The following is a 16,300-nucleotide window of genomic DNA, read 5'->3' as shown; positions in this document are numbered from 1 at the left end:
TTTATTTCTTTTGGTTATCACTTCTGTTGTCCATCTTCTCTTTAATAATAGCCGTATTCTGTATATTCAAAATGGTTGTGCGCGGCTTTTATCAGAAAATTTTGGGAAAACCCCGCAGAATCAGATTTTTACCAATGAAGGAAAGATAAAGCAATCTGAGCTACGGCCATTTTAAAAGCTGTGGCATTGACGGTTAATCTGTTTTTGTCTTCAAAAAGGTTTTCATTTTTGTTTTTTACATATTTTTACATGTTAAGATAAATATATTCTCACGTTTTGTAGCTAAGTACAAATCTCAAACCCAAAAATTTCTTGATTTTTGGCTAGGAACGAAGTTTTTAAGGAGCATTCTACAATCAGCTAGCTAGCTAGCCTTAGTTATTACTATTCAGTTTAGTATAACAGCTTTATATCCTAGCCAGTATTATTTATTTTTATGTTAAAGTTGTGTTTACCTAGCTAGCTCCTTAGCTACTTCTGACCAAAAAGTGAAAGTAGCCAAATGCAGTTTGGCTGCAACACAATTCTTAATTCTTATGCTAAATGAAGTTAGGCAGATACCACTTTTATTACTGTTATGAAAACTTATGGTGCAAAATAAAATTGCTGAGTATTTTTTTAACTGAACATGATAACAACAGCAGTTTCCTGGACTTTTTTTAACCGAATTTGCGATGAAGTTCTTTTGAAAAATAGTGTTACGCCTATACTCATGTGTGACATGGTAAATTGGTATTACATCTGTATGGATGTGTCACATTATTTACCCGTACTAAATGGTCAGCTAACACTCACCGGGAACATTATCCGAAAAATAAAAAAGGTTTGCCAGAAAGTTTTTGCTATGACGGGGTAACAACAAATTGTAATCTGTGTTTTTATTTCAGCTTAAGTTGTGGAAAGTTATTTGATAAAAAACATATTACACTGGACACACCATAAAGTTGTGTGCACTTCATTTGATTTACTACATACTACATAACTTTACTAAAGCGCTTTACCTGAATATGTGGCGCAGTTGACGGCTCTTATTAATCACTCATCCGGGTGTTCAACGGCGGGTAACAGTTACCTAGCCTTTTTACAGAGTGTATTCTGTGTTCTGTAAACCAAAGATGCAATGTAGTTTTTTTGAAAAGCGTATTAAGCCTAAAAGCATGTGTGATACAGTTTAGCCAGCTACAACAAAATTCTTAATTAGTAATTCTTATGCCAAAAGCAGGTAGCTACACCAGACTTATTCCGCAAAATAAAATTGCTGAGCGATTTTTTTAGCTGGACGGGCTGTTTTCTGTGTTTTCACCTAATTGGACGAAAACTTTGTCGGACAAAACTTTTGTCCGACAAAATTTTTCGGACACCTGAAGTTTTCGTCATTTTAGTCCGCGAAAAATTTTGTTCGACGAAAATTTTGTTTATTCTGGATTTTTGTTATTTCTTATTTAAACAAAGTTTGTACAATAAAAAGTTTTCAAATCAAGTGGCAATTCAGTTGAAACGAGGCATTGATCCTGCGGATGTGAAGATTTCCTCAAAGTTGTTAGATTTAAAACCAGTCCACGCTTCCTGAATCGTTCAACTTTACCACTATTTAAGCAACGAAGCAGAAATTATCATCAACGGGTTTGATGCATCTTAATTACAAAAGCTGTTAAAAACGCACAATCTGTTGTGGACATGTTAAAAATCCGGTTACAAGCATTTAAATTCTGTAAGAAGTGAAGGAATGCTTCTGCTGTCCTTCTTCTCTTCTCTTTAATAATAGCCGTATTTTGTCTGTCTGTCCGCGAAAACCGCGTCCTGTTACAGAAACACGAAACACGAAATGCGATATATAAGGGACGGGCGACCCCGTGGATTTTTCCACGGGTTAACGGCTAGTTAATAATAGCCGTCGTCTGTCTGTCTGCCATTAAAGACGCTTCCTGTTACGAAAACATGAAATGCGATATATAAAGGACAGGCGACCCCATGGATTCTTCCACGGGTTAACGACTAGTTTGTAATAATTGCCGAGTTGTTTGGTTTTAAAAGGAATCGTAGAATCGTCCTTTTTCACTGGTGCATGACCGCTCTCCACCACGAGCCTATATCCCACTGACTCAGCCCCTGGCAAACTGTATGGTACTGTCAAAGTACACAAGCTTAAAACAGACGACGTTGCCGATTTACCTCTCAGACCAATCATCTCAAAGGTTGGAACGGCATCATACGAATCATCATTATTATAAAAATCGCTGAATGTTTTAAGGGGGCTGGCAGCACATTTTAAAAAGTCCAAATATGATGGAAATCTTTTAAAAAGTGCCAGCGCCCCTAAAATTCTTAGTGTTTTTATCATATTTTGTAAAAAGAAAACGGAACTGAGTTATCCCTATTGTGAGAACCAAACTTAACTTTGGAATAATAATGGTTTGAACTAATGTTTAAAATATGTAAACACTATAAAAAATATTTCAAAAGAAATAATATATGTTTTCCTTGTTTTAATTTCTTTCGTGTTAATTTCGTAGTCGTTAATTTTGTTCCTTTGGTAATTTCTCTGATAAGGTATGTCATTCTTGATTTTAATTCGGAACGTACCGACTTCTAAATTTAATGAATAGAAAAAGTTTTGAACGATCGTAACTTAACGGATAAACATCGTTTGCCGAGTTATTATTTTAAACAACCCCAAACCACCCTGTCTGCCTGCGTTAAATTTAAAGGTAATATTAAAACAAAACAAACCATATTTTTAATGTTTTTCTTTTTCTTTTTCCACTTTAAATTATGAAGAACGTTGTGAACTGTTATTTATAGCAGTACATTGTCTTCGTCGGCAGAGTTTGTTGCCTGTGGCAAAGCGGCTAGCGCTTACTTGACGGCTAAACAAGAGCATAATGCAGCTAATAAAGGAACTTGATCAAGTCCTCGTTACACAGGCGAGGGCGATATCTGTTGTTAATGTTTTTGCAAACTTGACTTGAAAGTTGTATTTCAAAGCAAGTTATTATTTGTTTACCCTGAGACTATATTTCATAGTGATAAAATGTTTTAAGCATTATTTTCAACGAATTGTGAAAACGTGTGGCTAATTTTGATGGAATATACTGATGCATAAGATAACTTTTAACTCAATTTAGCCGGCAAGTTACATCAATACAATTTCAATGCTTCCCTAAAAACATTTCGAAAATTAGCTTAATTACTTTTGGTACAAACTTTTTTTCTAAACTTTTTTGTCTTCCAGTTACCAACTTTTTTACTCACAGCAAAAAAGAAACAGGAGAAACTAAGGAAAAAAGAAAACCGTGTCCTTTATGGTATATCTTTTCTTTCATTAACACTTTTTGCTTTTAGCGCGCAATCAACTTGCCCGCGCTTCTCTAGAAATTGCTTGAGGAAATCAAAGATGTTTAAAATGCATTTTAGAGGTGATGACTAAAATGAACAATATTAAACTGACAGATCTTTTTTACTTTAAAATCTTCGACCAAAGATGGAACATGGGGTTGGCTATTTTTTACGCATACTTAAATGTCAAATGGGTATTGCTTGCGCTCAGCTCGCTAGTTTCAGGGGCGGCGCCACTAGGGGGCTGGGGGTTCAGCCCTCCCTCTTTGAAAGAGAAAAATAACAGAGCTTTTCTGAAGTCCAAGGTGTGGCCGTTTTACGTTGGCTTCCGTTGCGTTGGCTTGATGTAAGTAAAAAAGCTTGTATGATCTGCTGTTTTCTTTCTTTTTATAAATAACATAACAAAAGAAAACAATATTTACAATTATTTTCTCTAAAGATACGATGCGCATGGACATAATCGAACAAAAAGATGTCATACCCTTACCAAAATAAAGATATTTGTCAGGGCTAAAAAAATTCTCACAACAATTAATTTTTTGTCAGAAGGTTTGATTCCACTTCAAAAACGTTATGAGCATTTCCTTATTCTTTCTGTTTGAGAATGCGCGGGAAAGCAAATCTTGAAAGATGATGTCCGGTTCATTTTATCACAATGTCTAATGTAGAAACTTTACACAGCATAATAACTTGAATAATAAAGGACACTGAAAAAAGAAATTAATTTTAAACAAAAGATTTTAAAACTTCGTAAAACCATCTCGTACAATAAAATATATCGTAAAATTCTAGAGTAGACATCTGCTAACGTATTTTCCAACTGCACAAAAGGCCACTCCACTAACACTTTCGCGCATTCTTTAAATTTTTCGAACTTTCTTTTTCCAAATCTTGAGACCATGAGTAATAAATACAAGAAATTGCGGAGAAAATCAAAACTGACTTGAAGTATAAGAACTTTAATTAAACTTTCTCATAAAATTTGTCCACTTCTGACACTGGCTAATTTCCAAGGTGAATTTCCATTTAAAAGCGAAAGCGGATCGGAACGGACAACATTAGCGCGCTAATAGCTAAAATTAAATATAACCCTAAACCAACGTAGACATCATAAGACGCGATGGTTAACTTGGGCTTCAACTTGTCCAAATCTAAACAGGGAAAAAAGAAACAATTTACATATCGGCCTTGCAGCATATTGCGAAAATATTGCAGCATATTATTGCCACAATATAGTTACATATAATAGATATTGATACAGTGTGAATTTATGGTAAGTCGTCCACGTATTACTTCCTGAAAATGAAGGAAATATAGTATTCAACATGCGTTAGACCTATGTACGTTCCCAAGCCTTGTAGAGATAATAATGTGCTATTCTCCATAAAGCACATTGTAGTGAGACTTATCAATGTCTGTTGTCGAGTGTAGCAAGCCCTTTCTTTCCTTGTAATACAATGTAGCAAAGCGTAATTTTTCGTAGCGATGTGTAGCAGTACGTTATTTTCTGTAGCAGGCCGTAGTAGAACGTATTTCTTTGTAGTAGAGCGTAGTAGCCTGTAGTAGCATCTGTAGTAGCCTGTAGTAGCTTGTAGTAGAGTGTAGTAGCGTGTAGTAGAGCGTAGTAGAATGTATTTCTCTGTAGTAAAGCGTATTTCTCTGTAGTAAAGCGTATTTCTCTGTAGTAGAGTGAAGTAGCGTGTAGTAGAGCGTAGTAGAATGTATTTCTCTGTAGTAAAGCGTATTTTTCTGTAGTAGAGTGTAGTAGCGTGTAGTAGAGCGTAGTAGAGCGTATTTCTCTGTAGTAGAGTGTAGTAGCCTGTAGTAGCTTGTAGTAGACTGTTGTAGCCTGTAGTAGAGCGTAGTAGAATGTATTTCTCTGTAGTAAAGCGTATTTCTCTGTAGCAGAGTGTAGTAGCCTGTAGTAGCTTGTAGTAGAGTGTAGTAGCCTGTTAAGAAGCGCAGGGGCTTACAGCAGTTAAGCTTCATACAAATAGTTTCAAAAAATATTCTAACTTTTCAGTTAAATTGAACTGGGGAAAACGGTGACTACCATCGCCATGATGGTCTCGCACTATATACAAACGAAAAATTATCTGGACATCTTCCCACAAAACGATTCTTATCAGTACATCAATTGTAGTTGGTAGATAAACAAGCCATGATGGCCGATTCGCCAGTGGTCATCATAATATCAGAGACAAAGAAACAAATTTAGCAGACACGCCTAAATATTCATTCTCAATTTCACATCTTGTGTTTTACTGCGCTTACCCAACGAGACATGATCAGTTTGTTTGAGTCTAACAGAATACATCACAAGCAATGTATGTTCCAAATACCAGTAGTGAAGGCGAGTGATCAGTATTACGTAAGAGATACGGTTGTTTCCGTAAATTAGACCCTTGATAAAAATTTAGAAAAAAGCTCCTGTTTCTAGAAGCAATCCATACATCTCAGATTCAGTTGTTTCGGTGGATTGGGCCATTGTTAAGCATTCAGGAAAAAACTCCTATTTCTAGAAGCAATCCATATATCACAGATGCGGTTATTTCGGTAAATTGAGCCATTGATAAACATTCAGGAAAAAGATCCTGTTTCTAGAAGCAATCCGTACATAATAGAATTACTTGCTTCGGTGAGCTAGGCCATTGATAAAAATTCAGGAAAATGGTCATGTTTCTAGAAGCAATCTATACATAACAGGTTCAGTTGTTTTGGTGAATTGGGCCTTTCACAACCTTTTAGATAATACTTTTTGACATTCAATTTTGGCCGGAATATAAAATTTCAGAACAAAAGTTACCGAATTCCCCGTTCCCTCTATACGGCTAATTCGCAATGCATTATGGTAGTTGTATTCCGCGAAAACGTAAACAAACCATTCGTAGTAACAAAAATGGCCGAACAAGTACACTTCATCCTTAATTCTACTCAAAACCAAAGCGATATACAAAATTCTAATCAAGACAACAGTTTTTTTCAAAACTTGGGCTCTCCTGCAAGCATTGGCTCAAACTTTTCATCAAGTTCAAGCTTTTTATTGCAAGCTAAAAGTAAAGGAGGAGGGATAACTTGCTGTGTACCTCTCTGTCAAAACAACTCAAAGAAGAATCCAGACTTATCTTTTTATGTCATTCCTAAAGACTCAGAGCTTCGAAAGAAATGGCTTTTTATGATCAGTAGAAAGGATTTTGTACCTTCTACATCGCATAGAGTTTGCTCTGTTCATTTCACTGGTGGAAAGAAGACATATATGAACAATGTTCCCACAATAGTCCCAAAAACTATCAAACCAACAGCTAGCAAACCAAGAAAAACTCTCAACAGTACAAACTGTAAATTGCAACTATTTTCTCCTGTGAGGGCTACGACAAATGACATTGCTGCAGAATTATCTGTGGAGGAAGAGTTAAAACAAGAGTTGGAAAAATTGAGAGCCGAAATTAGTTGTATGAGAATTCATGAAAAGGAACTTGATCAAACTATTGAAAAACAACAAGCCACTATAAGTGACATAGCATTTTCAATTGACCGGTTTAAACACAATGAAGCACACTTTAAGTTTTATACCGGATTCGAATCTTATAAATTATTCAAAGCAGTTTTAGAATATTTACAACCAGCTGCAAATAAACTAATATATTGGGGTTCAAATACTAACACTGAAAATACAAAAAATATAAACTCTACAAAACGAGGCCGATCACGATCATTGAGCGCAGAAGAAGAATTCTTTATGATACTGGTTCGAATTCGATGTGGACTTTTGTTAGAAGATATGGCTGTTCGATTTAATATGTCGACAAGTCACATAAGCAGAATATTGATTACATGGACAGATTTTTTACATTCACAATTCCGTATGCTTCCAATATGGGCTTCAAAAGAAACAGTACAAAATAGAATGCCGAAATGTTTTCAAAAAAGTTACCCAAATACCCGTGTCATATTAGATTGTACAGAAGTATTTGTGGAAATGCCTACGTCATATCGCACACAGTCCAGTACCTTTTCAAATTACAAACACCATAATACAGCAAAAGGATTAGTCGGAATAGCTCCTGATGGATCAGTGACATTTGTCTCTGATTTGTATGGTGGACGCTTTTCGGATAAACGAATAACAAAAGATAGTGGTATATACGATTTGCTAGAGCCTGGGGATTCTGTGATGGCTGATAGAGGATTTGAGCTCGAGGAAGATTTACCTGATGGAGTAACATTAAATATTCCACCATTTTTAGATGGAAAACCTCAGCTAAGTTTATTAGAGGAAAACGAAACTAGAAGAATAGCATCTGTACGTGTACATGTCGAACGAGCAATCGAACGTATAAAAAATTACCGAATTTTACAAACAGTTTTCAAACTATCAATGGCTGCTGAACTCAATAAGATATGGGTTATTTGTTGTTATTTAGTTAATTTTTTACCACAGTTGGTACCAGATGTAAATACGAATGACTAAAAATTATAAACTTTCGTACACTATATATATATATATACTAGATCATGAAATATAAAGACAAAACAATATTGTGAGGAAACAATTTTATTTACTCACACTGTTGTTCTGTAATGTTGCTGTGCATGAAAGTGAAATAAAAGTGTGTTAGCTCAGGCAAAGTAATTCTGTTCCATTTTTCCTTTTGAAAAACTATTGTTTCCACATGTCGGTCAACTTTTGTATAAACAATAAAATCAATTTCATTGACTTGTGTTACTGCCATCACACCTTGACATTGGTGAAAATAATTATGTCTTTCTTTGAGTTTTGGCTTGCCATTCGATATTTGTAAAAAAAAATTTTTATCTTTGCATGCGTCAGAAATAGAGCAATCCTTTTTTGAATATGGGCACTTCACCTCAATCAATCGAGCATTCCCATTCAAAGTTGTTGCGCCATCAGGACTTGCACCTAACCACGGCCATTTTGGATTAATAACGAAACCACATTTTTCGACTTCAATATTTTTCTCGGTTTGATACCAGTTTAGAGCATTAACTTCATTTTCTAAGCCCCATTTGCAGGCCTCTGATGTAAAGTTTTTATTTTTATTTAGACATTTTTGTAATATGCTTTTTGGATGTATATTTTTTCTTCTATTTATAATAGATCCAAAATTGGATGATGTTATGCGTTTCTTTCTTTCTGTGTACCACATATCACATTTATACTGAGTACATGTGGATTTTTCTATGTCTCGAACTTGTTCGGCATTGACATGAATGAAATTGTTTACAAATGACTTTTGCTCATCTGATAACTCTGCTATTTCTGGTTCAAAGTCAAGAGCCTGCAAAAATAAATTAACTGTCGGACGTAATTCAACTGTTTCACTGTTTGTCTGTTCAAAATTAAATTCTTTTATAGATGTGTCATAAAATGATGATGGTTTATAGTCATTTCCTTGTAATAAATATGCCATTGAAGTTCCTTGCCCTATTTCAAATAAGTCTGTCGCTAATTTTTTGACTTTTTCGGTTGAGGGCTCATGTGCAAACAGTGGTGTAGAACAAAATTTTCTATTTCCTGTGACCAACGGTCTTTTGCGACTTTCATTTGTGTCTTTCGTAAGGTCTGCTTTCTCGAATGCCATTGCAGAAAATTTTATTGGTGCAGAATTTGCACTTTCTCCAGGTACATGCCATTTTTGTAACAAATCTGTGCATGTCTTGTCATCAGGGACAATTTTTAAGTCCAACTGTTTGTATTCAACCAATTGAAATAGAACTGCTGCGACATGCTTACAGCATCCTCCTGCTCCAGCTTTACATAAACATTTCGCATACAAAATATCACCACTTCTTTGACACAGGTGGACATAAACAGAATATTTTTCTCTTTTCATGGAAGCAGCTACAAAACATTTCACAAGAAAAGTTAATTTTTCAGCCATAACATTACTTTTAACTCTCACTTTCTTCACGTAGCTCTCCTTGAATAGTTGGTATCCAAGAATTTTATGCTTTGTAGCACCCTTCGGCTTGCTATCACAGCTATTTCCAAGAACTAAATATTGGTGAATTTTCTCCTGGGTGATCGAAGGCATAGCTGCAAGATCAGTTGACCATTGACTTATATCTTCGTGTGTTCTTTCCTCCACTTCTTCGTCCCTCTCGGCATTTGTTAATTCTTTAAAAACAGGTCTTGGTACCACACAAGAGCTTTGAGAAAAGCTAGGCCCAAGATCTGTAGAGCTTAAAATTATATCTAAATCTGTATCCTTATTTATTACTTCCATTTCGACTTCTTTCACTCCTAAAACCTCACTAACTAACAATATTTAAATGTTTACATCAATAACACGGGTTTTGGATAAGGGAGATAATGATTTTCTTGAGGAGATTTGAAAATTATCACAAACAATAACGGCTTTTTGTTATTATCGCCACAATAAAAAGAATGCTGTTATTTATTTACAAACTCTCGCTTCTGGGAGGGAAAACTGTAGAATACAACTACCATAATGCATTGCGAATTAGCCGTATAGAGGGAACGGGGAATTTGGCGCTTGTCTATGATAATATCAGTTAAACGCTCCATGTTTCTCTTGTTTCGTTCAATTTTGACAATATAAAACGAAATTTTAGACCAAAAATCACCGAAGTCGGCACTTGTCTATGCCATTATCAATTAAGCGCTCCATGTTTCTCTCGTTTCGCTTAATTTTGGCCGGAAAATGAAATGTGTCTAAGGTATTGTCACATATACGAACTCTACTTGTCTTGTTTCGATGAATTAAGACCTGAATACTTTTGTATATGCCGATTATCTCTTGGTTGAAAGAAACCTTTTTTTGTTTCACAACATTAAAACTTGTTAACGTATACCGGAACAAAGTTTCGGCAAATATGTATCACGCCGTCTTCGCTAAGGATTAATCTGTTATGCTTTCGAATATAGAAGAATCCGTTTTTTGTCAAACAATTGTTAATATATATTGAACGATTGTAGTTTATAGTTGTAGAGTCTTGATGAAATCTAGTAGTGTTTGTGTATTTCACAGACTAAAAGCTACTTTCTAAAAATATGCTCATGCACTACGAAAGTCAAAACAATTAGCATCCGTGGCATCACAGAATGTTTCACAAGAAGATTGCTACTTCTTTATGAATTGCTTTTTGTTAATATAGGAAGTTTTTTTATGATTACTTCAAAAATAATATGATCAAGCTTGTGGTCATCCTTTTTAATATATTACATAGGGAATGATATTTTGAGACATTCACTTTTCGCCCATTGTGATTGATTTTAATTTATTTCCACAAATGAATATGTATAATACATTGTCACGTATGAGGTGTGCTAGTTTTACGTATATTATACGTCTTGTATTATTCTAAGAAGCAATTAACTACTTGTTAAAAAGGAAAAATATATATTCTACAAATAGTTGAAATATAGTATAGAGCTAATAGCTTTTCTCTTCTTGATTAAAGTAGAATGAAAAGTCCTTGCAGGCTAAAAGATTTCGGAACAAATTCAATTTATTTCATTCCCTTTATAGTTCAGAAACATACTTTAATGACTTGACACAAGTTGATAATATAAATTGACTAGTCGTTGATTAGTCGCCCGTCCTTTATATTTACCTGTCGCAGCAAAGTGGATAAAAACATATCGCATTTGATATTCGTGTTTCCGCAACATCATTTTCTAACTCAGCGGGGGGTCCGCGCAGAGACAGACAGACGACGGCTATTATTATAGAGACTAGTCGTTAGCCCGTGGAAAAATCCACGGGGTCGTCCGTCCTTCAAATTAACCCGTTGCAACAAAGTGGACAGAAATATATCGCATTTGGTATTGATGCGCATTTTAAAAATTCGTGTTTCCGTTACGGGCAGACAGACGACGGCTATTATTAAAGAGATTACAAACAATAGAACATACTGTGTGAAATGAGTAAGAAGGATAAGAAGGAAAACGAAGGAGGAAAAAGCCCGTTTAAACAAGATTTCGGATACGATACGAAATCTTAAAAAAATATGTAATCCCGGAAAAGAGCTATGGTAGTTCAAATAATAAATACAGACGATAAGAGCTACATTATTCCGGGTCACTGTCTGAGCCGGACAGGGAAAAATCGCTTTCACTGTCACTTTTTTGTCAAATCATCTTCATTATCTATAGCAGATATGTTTTGATCAATGGCAATAACACCAGCAATTCCTGACACCCTTCCAACAGTTGCCTTTCCGCGAAGTCCATGCCTTCCTTCAGGATTAACCTTTTCGCCATTGGTAAGCACTGAAATATAAAAAAATGTCATAGAAAAGCATTTGAGAAACCATATCTAATCCTAAGTTTTAAAACTGCAAGAGCTGTTGTTAAGATAAGATAAGAGAAGCACACAATAAAGAAGAATCCTGAACATTTGACAAAACCAAAAAAAAATAAATATAAATATAAACTAGCACAATTAGGCAAAAGAAGCATTCAGCATACCTCATTCGCATAAAAGTTGAAGCTATTGACATCTATCTCATTTTCCAATTATACTGTAAAAAAGCCAGTAGCTAGACATTTCTTTTTTGAGTATGCTGACTTCTTCTTCACATCTTTTCAACAACTGATTTTCGTTGTCGCCACTATTTTTTAAACCCTACAGTACCTCAACCCGAATGTTTTCACAATGAGTGTAAAATCATGATATATGAAGTGTCAAGAAATGTAACAACAATTCTACTTACCATCAATCTCTGTATTTTCCATCCATGGGAAATCAAAATCACTGTCTTCGCCAGACTTCTCCTCAACACGAGGTACACCAATGTCCCCGCAATGGTGTTATAACATTTCATGAAGTCTTTATCAACGTCTCCACAGATTTACATACTATGTAATTCAATCCTCCTTTTATTATCTGCCTTCTTTGTTTCTTGTTTGTCCTTATATGCATTGCTTCTGCCCATGAAATAAGGTGTCGTTGTCCTTTTCTCTTGCTGTTGTTATTTTCAAGTTTTTCACGGAGCAACTTTTCCATTTTGCTAGCAGGATAATTCTTTGTTGAGATCCACTCTAGATCTTTTGCATGAAACAAGAAGATATATTCAGATGATAGAATATATCTTACCTACTTTAATCATAGAAACTTTGCAAGATTGAATTGAATTGAAAAAAACGTTCGAAAAGTGAATTTAAATTTCATGAAATAGATTTTCGCAGTTTATTGTTTTTCACTTTCATATTAGAATCTTGATTACCTACGTCCCCTAAACGACTATCGTGCAGAGAAACGCACAGTTCTGTGAAAAAACGAGTCTGTCTAGCCACAAATTTAGCCAGGAGACCCAGCGTTTTCCCTTCAAACCGCCTTTATGATCAATTTTTTCTTTCTCTATCAAAGAAAGCTTAAATAACTAGGCTAGTCATAAAGTATGATATGAAATGTTATGGATGGTTGAGCTGGCTATCCTGGCTACAGACTCAGCCTAGTGTAAGTGGCGGCTTCTCAAGTTTGTAGATGCCTGATGATGACGTTAATAAATAAATCTTAGTGTTATATTTCCTTGTTTGAAACAGGGAAGAGGATGGGAACAAGGATGCAGTAGTCCGTAAACCGCGGAACGCCCTGCAGTGCAGCGGATAGACGCAGCAGTGATGCGCTCCGTCCTGACATAGTCACCAGGTCTCTATATTATATGGATTCTCGGATCTCCCGAAAAAATCATCAATATATCCATTTTTCATACATATGGTCAATATATCAATATTTAGAAGCCCGTTCATTCCAGTGCATATGGACATAATATCAATTCTACATTATCGATATATTGTCCGTTTTTTATAGTGAGTATGTTGTAAAAACAAAGCCCTTAGAAGTCAAAAATGTCTTAAGGAGAACATTTTAAACCTTGTCAAAACCCAACAACTTTACTATTCAAATCTGGCTGTTCAAATCTTCGTTGTCGAACCATTAAAAAGCAATGTAAAGAGCCTTAACTTTTGATTAATCACGGTAGAAAAATTCGAAGAGCTTAAATTTCTGATTTGTTTCCATTTTAAAAAAGCAGCAAAAGATAAATAAGAATCTCCTCCATATCGTTACTTATCGGTACTGGCTTGGATAGAACTTGATGATGTGGTTACAAAAGACTGGGTAACAAAGCGTACGGCGGTTCTTATGATCAATGGCAATTAAAAATAATTAAAATACCGGAGATTAATGTAGCTTATTCTATTACACCGCAATTTTGCACACAAAAAGATAGAATAAGTGTATTACTGAATGAATCACAAATTTTGAATTGATTTGGATTATTGTTTGTTGCAGTATGAAACTAATTACTGCACACCATGTTGTTCTTTAATTTGAACTACCACCTTTTAAAGATGGATTGGATTCGAACCAATAACTTTCATAGTCTTGCAACAATAGACTTAATTTACTTGGAATTCACAAAATTCAATGTCACTTCAAATAAAAACACATCATAAAGCTTGTTGTTACAAAATTAATTGTGAGTTAAAAACCGTAGCTAAGTATTACAGGTTTGTTGAAACTGTTGTCTCCTTGAATTAACAAACTTTAGACTTTCGCCAAATTTTTTTCTAAAGTAAAGGGTGTAGCCACCTATCTGAAAACTTTGTTTCAGCCAACTGGTTTTCGGCTATTTTCGCTTTTTAGCCAGACTTTTTTAAAAATTCACGTTAATTTAATGTCCCTTATTAAAGTGTAACGTAAATATCCAGGACGTTTAAAAAGCTACTAGTTGTATTTTTCTGACATCGCAACAGCGATTATAGCCAGGGACGAGGTTGTATTATTATAACCTCGCTACGGACGACGTTGTACTTATATAACATAACACAAGTTCAGCTGGGAAGAGGCCAGGGAAGGGCTGCAGAAAGTTAGTATGTATCACCATGCTCGGCAGCATGGCTGCATGTATTAATGTAACTGTGTCTCTTTTATTACTTGCAGAGTAATTAATTACCCAATGGGTTATGGCATATGCTCGTCATTCATAAAACAACGCATCCATCCATACCGTACCGTACGCATTTAATTTTTGCAACGTGAAATTCATCGTTAAACAAATTTTGAAATTCTGGTTAAATACTAAGAATTAAAACGCAAAGGCCTACTAAATATCTCGATTAACATTTAAGGTCTTTTTTTATCACATGAAATGTGTACAAGTGTTCTAAATTTTAACGAGTTTGTTCGGAAACAAAAAAGCAAGGGGAAACTTTATTCTAGTCAGTACACAAGCAAGCGAATTGAATTAAGTAATTGGGAAAGATGTCCTATTAGGGTAAATATTTAGGCAATTAGCCTGGCACATCCACACCTACACATACAATACTGAAAACAAAATTTAGGAAACCATTCCCGCAATATATACGATATTGAATGTTTTGTGAAGCTAAACAAGGCAAATCTTATTCTGATTAAAAAACAATTAGACAAGTAGCGAAACCTATCAATTCATCATTAAAAAAGTATTTTGGGGAATAATCTTACGCAATATAAAAAAAAGAACAGAATAAAAAACGGTCCAACGATCACTTTTTTCTACTCACAAATCGAAAGGGCGAGTAGCACGCGCGTGCGTATATCATTGCATGTGCATACATCAAAGATTTTGTTAAAGCTCTCTCGAACCTTGTAGGAAGAAGCTCGTACCAAATGAAATGTTCAATGTTCTAGCAAGCGAATAAAAAAGCCTTTCTTCTACTTTGTAAACAGGCAAGGGAGCAAAAGATCCTGACATACAACTTAAAAGATATCTGATAAAAACGCTATCGCGAAAGGTGAAGTATTAAATCTCTTGGTCGGCCAATTCGAGAAAAGACTTTATTCCACTCAGAAAACAGGCACGGGAGTGTTAGACCTATCCATACATCATTTGAAATGAGAATTTTGGAAGTTGCCTTTCACGCTGAATATAATGTTAGATATCCATCCATACACTACTAAAAAGGAGATTTAGCTAGTAAGCGAATCAAAAGCGAAACTTTATTCTACACCACAAAGAAGCAATCAAGAAAAAGACCCTACCATATATGTCTAAAAACACTTCATTCCACTCCGATAACAATCACGCGCGATAATATCGGATGTCCTAGCATGTAAATTCACGGGAAGACTTTATTCCACTCAGTAAGAAGCAGGAACAAGGGGGACCGATCCATACCACCATACAATATTAATAGGATATTTTGCAAAATACCTTCAGGCGGAAAAACATACAGCATGTCCTAGCAGACCTGTGTATACAAAATTAGTTCTACTCAGTAAACAACCAATCAAATGAGAGATCCATCCATACCTTATAAAAATAGAGATTTTATCAATATACATGCATCATTTGAAAAACGCATTTTTTGATCTTACCCTTCGCGCGAATTAAAATATTTAGCACGCCAACCTTAGATGTTCTAACAGCTCAATTCACGGAATACTTTATTCGACGTAGTAAAAATGAAGAAATGTGGGACACCTATCCATACATCTATCAAAAGAGAGATATTGAAACAAGCAGTAGAGTTGAATAACTATCCATACACAAATAAAAACGATATTTTAGAAAAATACTTGTGTGTATCATATGTTTTTTTTGCTGTTCATAGGAAGCAGGGTAATGTGATTTTGAACTTTCAATATTTTTAAAACTAAAACCTTATGACAAAAATGATAAAAATGTATATGGATTTTTTTTGTTCGTAGCTGTTAGAAAAACTATTGGAGGGACATAGTTATTAATATAGTGTAACTAGCTAAATAAAATTGAGTTATGACTGTTATGGTTGCTACGAAGTTAAGTTATATTCTGCTGTCCTAGGCCCGTTCTTAAGGCTCTCTAGCCATTGAACGCTACGACTTTCTCATAATAACCGGTTGAAAATAGCTATTAGGTAATAATAGTATGAATAGAATTTGATTTAGCTAATATTGGGTATATTTTGACTCCTAAAAAGAAATAGTACTCTAGCATTTTTTTTTTTTTG

General features: G+C 34.9%; 1 protein-coding gene across 1 annotated transcript; it reads left to right on the top strand.

Moving 5' to 3' along the window:
• Positions 1–7,075: 7,075 nt before the first annotated feature.
• On the top strand, positions 7,076–7,807 carry LOC130657904 (uncharacterized). Its single transcript, XM_057460891.1, has one exon. The coding sequence runs from the start codon at positions 7,076–7,078 to the stop codon at positions 7,805–7,807; it is 732 nt and encodes a 243-aa protein (XP_057316874.1).
• Positions 7,808–16,300: the final 8,493 nt, after the last annotated feature.

The sequence above is a fragment of the Hydractinia symbiolongicarpus genome, chromosome 9 (assembly GCF_029227915.1).
Source record: "Hydractinia symbiolongicarpus strain clone_291-10 chromosome 9, HSymV2.1, whole genome shotgun sequence".
NCBI lineage: Eukaryota > Metazoa > Cnidaria > Hydrozoa > Anthoathecata > Hydractiniidae > Hydractinia > Hydractinia symbiolongicarpus.
The sequence above is the reverse complement of the archived record's forward strand: the minus strand, read 5'-3'. Positions and strand labels throughout refer to the sequence as shown.

Bases quoted from the DNA above. Each gene is read 5' to 3' on its own strand.
- LOC130657904 (XM_057460891.1), top strand. From the start codon at position 7,076: ATGATACTGGTTCGAATTCGATGTGGACTTTTGTTAGAAGATATGGCT.